The sequence below is a fragment of the Tuber melanosporum genome, assembly GCF_000151645.1.
Source record: "Tuber melanosporum whole genome shotgun sequence assembly, scaffold_38, strain Mel28".
Taxonomy (NCBI): Eukaryota; Fungi; Ascomycota; class Pezizomycetes; order Pezizales; family Tuberaceae; genus Tuber; species Tuber melanosporum.
In genome coordinates this window covers 375,318-381,398 of record NW_003299063.1, presented here as the reverse complement: position 1 = coordinate 381,398, position 6,081 = coordinate 375,318, and the positions used below count along the sequence as shown (strand labels likewise).

At 50.1% G+C, this 6,081-nt stretch overlaps 4 protein-coding genes; 2 read left to right on the top strand and 2 right to left on the bottom strand.

Annotated features, from left to right (window-relative positions):
- Window positions 1–1,515, top strand: part of GSTUM_00007633001 (uncharacterized protein) — a gene marked incomplete at its 5' end in the record, with an annotated part of 3,054 nt that extends 1,539 nt beyond the window's left edge. Inside the window, 2 exons of the mRNA XM_002839553.2 lie at window positions 1–529; window positions 588–1,515. The exon at window positions 1–529 is cut by the window's left edge and continues 686 nt beyond it.
- A 262-nt stretch (window positions 1,516–1,777) lies between these two features.
- On the bottom strand, window positions 1,778–2,937 carry GSTUM_00007632001 (uncharacterized protein). XM_002839552.2 has 3 exons: window positions 2,470–2,937; window positions 2,205–2,341; window positions 1,778–2,147 (listed from the first exon to the last, which is right to left on the bottom strand). Exons 1-3 carry the CDS (start codon window positions 2,606–2,608, stop codon window positions 1,893–1,895), a joined length of 531 nt encoding a protein of 176 aa, XP_002839598.1. The 5' UTR covers window positions 2,609–2,937; the 3' UTR covers window positions 1,778–1,892.
- A 198-nt stretch (window positions 2,938–3,135) lies between these two features.
- Window positions 3,136–4,798, top strand: GSTUM_00007631001 (uncharacterized protein). XM_002839551.2 has 5 exons: window positions 3,136–3,774; window positions 3,842–3,911; window positions 3,982–4,073; window positions 4,144–4,271; window positions 4,327–4,798. Exons 1-5 carry the CDS (start codon window positions 3,575–3,577, stop codon window positions 4,596–4,598), a joined length of 762 nt encoding a protein of 253 aa, XP_002839597.1. The 5' UTR covers window positions 3,136–3,574; the 3' UTR covers window positions 4,599–4,798.
- The window catches only part of GSTUM_00007630001 (uncharacterized protein), a 1,690-nt gene continuing 407 nt past the window's right edge, over window positions 4,799–6,081 (bottom strand). Inside the window, exons 2-3 of the mRNA XM_002839550.2 lie at window positions 5,343–6,081; window positions 4,799–5,270 (exon numbers count right to left, since the gene is read on the bottom strand). The exon at window positions 5,343–6,081 is cut by the window's right edge and continues 104 nt beyond it. Of these exons, the coding sequence (XP_002839596.1) occupies window positions 4,862–5,270; window positions 5,343–6,019 (1,086 nt within the window). The 5' untranslated portion in view covers window positions 6,020–6,081 and the 3' untranslated portion in view covers window positions 4,799–4,861.

Sequence of the window (6,081 nt, the reverse complement as noted above, 5' to 3'; positions counted from 1 at the left end):
AGCACGGCAGCCGGATGAATAGCGGGCAAAGAGCCTCTATCCAGCACAAATCCGGACAAGAGAGCGGAGCTTCCTCTCCGCTCTCCTCCCCCCCGCCTGTATCTTCCCTCTTAACTCCCGTTACTGTCGAAAAATTGGTTGCTCCGGGCCCTTCCACTCTTCCCAAGAAAAGACAGACTGATAGCACATCAAATTCCAAAGAGCCAACCAAGCGCAGCCGTGTTGCCGAAGGATCAGCGGTGAAGGATACCAACAATAAAGGTGAAGATAACGACAAGATTTGGCCACCCTTGAACCCCGGTGGGGGTAGGCCTCCAATTTACTGCGGCAAACACATTAGTATGAAGCCTGAGAGCGGAGGGACCTGGTGGCGCTGCAAGATAAGAGACTGTTTGACTATTATACCCGACGCCCATATTCCGGCCGGAAGGGCTGTTATCCAAGACCACCTAAATGAGCATTACCTTACTATCCAGCGCGCTAGCTCCGCCCTCGAAGAGGTGCCTATCGCCAGCGAGCGTAGTCTCCAGTTGGTGCCCCGAAACATTCTACTTGTTTTGTATGAGATGTGCTGACTGAATGAGCAGAGCCCTTCTTGATAAAATCGAGAGGATGGCTAAGGTCTGGGAGGATATCCGCAGGGAAGATCTGAAAGATTTCGACGAAATCAACTCCGCTCTTATCGATCTCGAGCGCCAGCGCGAGCACGATCGTATCTTGGCCTTAGAGAGTGTGGCCGGGAAAGAGGCCGAGAGAGAACTTGAAGCGCATACAAAGGTTTCCGAAAGGGTGTTCAACAATGGGAGGGGGAGGGGGAGGGGGAAGGGAAAGGGGAAACAATAACTTCCTCTCGACACAAGGCAAATGGAAGAAAAGAAAGAGGTGGCTAGTAGTGCTACTGGTTGGGATATAGCTTACAACTCCAAAGGGGGCAAACAAGCTGTATTGATTTATCCTCCTTCCCCGTGCTTACTACTCTTTTTCCTTTTCTTCTTATGTGCCTTATTCTTTGTCTGTTTGTTCTCCAAAAGTTCCCTTTTTCCCTTTGTTTCCTCTTGCGTCGTCATAATCGGGTTTCATCTCTTGTCCTTCTCAATTGGTGTTTAGTTGGTCTGGATTTCTCCATTCTTCCTTTTCCCCTCCAACAAATGTTTGCCTTGTTATTTCTCCCTTCGTTTCTTTGCCTACCATTTTCCTTTTCCTTTCACTTTTTCTGTTTCGTTACCTTTTTTTCTCTTCAGACGCTAGTCAGGGACTGACGTCCAGGAATACACGAGTACCGTAATATGTTCTTCACGACCTTATCGTCATAATAATAGGATCTCATGGATGGATGGATGGGGGTGCACGGATAAATGGGATGGGGTTGGGAGGATGTTTCGTTTCTTGTTTCATTTCTCTTTTTTTTGTGCCTTTGCTCGCTCTCCATACAAGTACTCGAGTACGTTGGATTTGTATTCTACTGTATGAGTCTCCTCGGAGACTGGACGATGACATTTCATTGCAATTTAATGGACATGGTACATACTACTTCCGGCTCTTCTTCTTTTGTTGCTCCCCCCCCGCCCCTAATGCTCTTGGGTCCTAGATGATTTGTACTACGCACTGCATGGTATGTGCTATGCCGAAATTTCAAAGTCTGGGGAAGTGAAGCGCAGTGAACGGGGTATTCGCTATATATATCTTCTATACCTATATCTCCCCCCCTTTTGGGACGGGGTTTACGATGACACTTGTGGTACGGTTTGGAGGGTTCTCAAGCATGTTGTAGTGCGGTGGCGGCGGGTTAGAATAATCCGGAATCAAGAAACCGGGTACTCGCATTATTATTATTACCCTTCCAAAGTGATTGCTCCCAAGCGACCACCACGTAAAACAGTTCTACCCCGAATTTACTTGTTCTCAGTACCCACATGATGATCCATCTGCTTCTCCGGCGTAGGCGTGTCTTTGGAATGTTCAACAACCTCAATAGAAGGTTTTCCACGAGGCCCTTTTCCATGCCTTTTACTGGAGTTGAGCAATCTCAACAATACGTCGTGGTCCTCTTCATCACCCTCCTCCCCTTCACTCTCCCCACTCCCGCTCCCACCAGGCTCGGATACACTCCCATCCCTCTTCCCCTCCAAAACGCCCAATCCCAGATTCTATTGACCCATCTTCTGTCAGCCCCATCTGGTCCGGATACATCCTCACTCACTCACCATCTCAATATACCTCTCCTCTTCCACATCCAGCACTTCAATATTCCGCTTCCCGATCGTACCATCTTCAACTTCTGCCTGGAGGTCTTTGTTCGCGGCTTCCATTGCTGGTAGGAAGGCATCCAGTCGTGACATTACTATCATATCAACCTCCTCCCCCACATCAGCCACCGCCACCGCCGTTACCAACGCAATTGTGAATTTAATATAATTTATTATGCTTGTGAAGGGTAAGAGCAAGGAGAAAGAATGGAAATATACGCACAATCCGATGGCGTATCTACCGCTGCCATTCTCGGTTTTTTGGGTGGTGGGGGCGATTGAGCATGCTCGCTTTGCTCGGTTATGAGGGGGTGAGGTGGGTTTGATTTCCGCTCTTTTTCTTGCTCCTGGTCTGATGGCATTTTGTTGATCTTGGTTTTTGGTTTAGTGGTTTAGGTGGTGGTGGTAGTGCGGGTAGCTTGTGATTACGGACGGATGAGCTGGGTGTGGTGCGGTTGGAAGGGCTGTTTTAAACACCCGTATGCGGTTACTTCGCTTCGTAGGACCTGGTACTGGTGTTCGAATAAGTAAATTATGCATCGTGCCGTACCTGTCAGCTGTAGTCTACTTGCAGTACTAGTTCTTCGAGTCCTCGCGATTGGTATGGGGTAATATAGCACCGGAGGCATGCAGGTTCGCACTTCACCAGCACTTTACTCAAGTAGATGCTTGCTGTACGTACAGTGGTGCCTTTACATCTACATCTACAGGGAAATGTGGGCTTTCCCAGGCTATTATTCATGGGGCCGGGTTTGATGGGACAGCAGGCAGCTGGCGGGTTGCATGAGGGGAACGGGGCTAGGATGCTGGAGAGATGTGGGAGATTTTGATATTTTTCCTTGCTTTGGAAGTGAACATAGCTGACCTCCGTCTCCCTGTACCCAATGCACTCAGCGCAGGGATGTGGCAAAGGTGGTCGCTCTCGGATGCTTGTCGAGTAGGAACTTCAAACGTTCCGCTCACGAATGGTGACACTTTCCGACTAGTTTTGTGCCCCTCCTTCCCTCATCCAACAACCCAGTTCAAACCCCTCCAACCGCCGTCGTCGGACAAGGGCGAAGCCGGGCGCCTCCAATCAACGTAATAATCCCACGATTTCTCTCCTCCCTCCCTCCCCCTCCCCCTTCCCTCCTTCTCTTACTACCCCATCTTCTCGGTTCGGCCTTAGCTTCGTTCAACACAAAGAACTCCTCCCTCTCCCCCCCCCCTCCGTCGACAAACCAAGCTTGCCTCCTAATACCTATTTTGCACTCTTATTTGCCTTTTATTAGTTGGTCGAAGCACCTTTGCAACCAGAACCCCACTTTTTGCGAAAAGAAAAGGAGAGGATGGCTACTACCGCTACCAGCTCGACGACACCTACTTCTTCCCCTTCCGCCTCTTCTCTCCCCGCTCTTACTGTTAATGGCTCCTCGCCGACTACTGGGCCCGGGGATACCGGTGGAATAAGAGCGGAACTCCGAAAGAACATGTTGAAGAAACTCAGGCCGTACCCGTTGAGGCATGAATGGGTCTTTTGGCACGATAGGTGAGAAAGTCCCTCCCGCCCTGCCGGAGCCAATATCGATTCTCGGTGCTGATTAGTGGGGGTTTAGGAACTCAAATACGAACGAGGAGGAGTGGGAAGATCAGTTGAAGGAGATTGCAGGGATTAGTACTGTTCAGGTAATTATTGTTATGAAGATCTCTAAAGCTTTCCGGATCAGGGGTTTTCTTCCTAACATTTTAGGTTTAGACATTCTGGCAGGTCTATAATAATACCCCGTTCACTACACTTCCGCTAAGGGACTCGCTGCACTTGTTCAAGAAGAACGTGAAGCCTATCTGGTATGTTATCCCTCCATCATATATTGGAAGGTATTTGGTAAACTTATTATTACTGTCATCATCTGCTTAGGGAGGACCCGAGAAATAAGAATGGAGGTGCCTGGACATTCCGGGTTCCCAAATCCAACTCACAAGAATTCTGGAAAGAGATTCTAATGATGGCTATTGGTGAGGTCTTGCAGGAGGTCGTCCATAAGGGTTCGTTCTGCATCTTTCCCTTCTTTAATGCAACGAACGCTGACCAGGATCCTAGGCGATGACATCTGCGGAGTTTCCATTAGTGTCCGGTTCAATTCTCACCTCATCATGATCTGGAACCGCGACTCCAACAATCAGGAGAGTGTTGATGCTATCCGCGATAGAGCCTTGGAATCCATTCCGGAAGAGCTTCGACCTGCGCCTCAGAATTACTACTATAAGAAGCACTCGTCTCACAAATTCTTTAAAGGGGACGGTGCTGGGGGTGAATCTGCCTCGTCTTCATCCTCAATCCCAGCAGCCCCACAGCCGGCACCCCCGTCCTGAGCTATTTGTTTACAGCTTGTGGTTTTTTGGTCTGGATGGGTGATTGTTTCGTTTTTCTCTTGCGTATGTCATGGTGAGTTTAGGTGATTGTCGACTCGTTTGAGGTTGCATTCATAGTTATTGGAAAAAGCTAGTATGTTGGCACCTATGTGTTGGCAGAGTTTAAATGGATACCGTGGGAGTAAAAATTGAAAAACACATTAAGGAACACGCTCAATTGAAGTTGCAAAGGGACCTCAGCTAGTTTAATATTATGACATGCGCTATACTACACCAATTGGCCTAGGCACCCATTTCCCACTCCATTTCTTCCACCTGCCAATAACAACTTCACCTTCCTCCCTCCCCGTGGGCCCCTCACCTTCCAGTATCGATGTGGTAATTGCGCTTTCTGAATTCCCGGAAAGACGCATCTTCTTCATGGCTTCGTACCTGGCCTCAAACATCTCGACTTCCACTTCGACGTCATGGATTGACCTCTTCTTTCCCGTGAACTGTGTATTCTCTTCCTCCCCGTACGCTTTTGATGCCCTCTTCTTCATCCCCTCCTCAATCTCAACAGCCAAATCCCGTGACAGCAAAACCTGCGCCCCAGCCATCTCCACAAGCCCAGCATACTTCCCCCTCAGCGCTGCGTGCTCCTTCAACAAGTGTCTTAGCAGCCTCATAGTCCTATGGCCCCAGTCAGCCTACCACGCATCCAGACAAAAAAAAACATTCCTCCCCAGACCAGCACAAACTTACCATTTTGACGGGTACAAAACACACTGCTTCGCCAGCCCATCCAAATCAACCGGTGCATCCGGATTCCTCCCAAACCCGCTCTTCGCTCCAGCATTACTAGTGGTCAAATGCACTAACCAAGCCATAACGGCCTCCGCGAACTCGCATTGTTGCCCACCAGCAGCGACACGTTTCAAACTCTCCAGCATGGCCAACAGCAGCGAATTCCCAAACCCCAGCACAGCCGCGTCAAGCGCGTCGAGTAGTGGTGTCCAGAGAAGTATCGCGCCTTTCATTGAGGAGGGCTTGTGCTTGCCGGCAGGGATCAGTGCTTTTTCCTCTAGCAGTGCTTGTACCAAGCCGTCACCCGCAATGCAGATGCATTCTTTAATTAGACCCATGGTGAGTTTCGTTTCCTCGCGCCCGTCGCCAGACCTAAGCGCACGGGTGGGCTCTGCGCGCCGGAGTGTGCGGAAGGATTTTAGGAGGGCGCGGGCTTTTATTCCCCCTTCCTCTGCCGGCTCCGGGTCGGAGTCAGAGTCGGAAAGGCTGCACCAGTAGTTTTCCCACAGCCAGTCCAGCGCTCGAGTCGTCGCAGTGCGGAGCAATGGCAGGCTAGGGAGAGCCTCGTGTGTTGCTGCATGCCGGATCTCGACAAAGGAGGTTGGCAGGCCTAGCGTTTTTGCCAGTGTGTGCATTGGCAGTGCAAACGTGGAGGTTGCGTGAATCGACCGGACGCGCAAGACCGCTAGGCTGGCTT

Excerpts from the sequence above, each read along its gene's own strand:
- GSTUM_00007631001 (XM_002839551.2), top strand. The coding sequence starts at position 3,575 with ATGGCTACTACCGCTACCAGCTCGACGACACCTACTTCTTCCCCTTCC. Across the intron at positions 3,775-3,841 it reads TGGGTCTTTTGGCACGATAG|GAACTCAAATACGAACGAGG; the intron begins GTGAGAAAGTCC and ends GTGGGGGTTTAG. Across the intron at positions 3,912-3,981 it reads CAGGGATTAGTACTGTTCAG|ACATTCTGGCAGGTCTATAA; the intron begins GTAATTATTGTT and ends TTTTAGGTTTAG.
- GSTUM_00007632001 (XM_002839552.2), bottom strand. The coding sequence starts at position 2,608 with ATGCCATCAGACCAGGAGCAAGAAAAAGAGCGGAAATCAAACCCACCT. Across the intron at positions 2,342-2,469 it reads GGTAGATACGCCATCGGATT|TAATGTCACGACTGGATGCC; the intron begins GTGCGTATATTT and ends TTGATATGATAG. Across the intron at positions 2,148-2,204 it reads AGGAGAGGTATATTGAGATG|AATCTGGGATTGGGCGTTTT; the intron begins GTGAGTGAGTGA and ends ATGGGTCAATAG.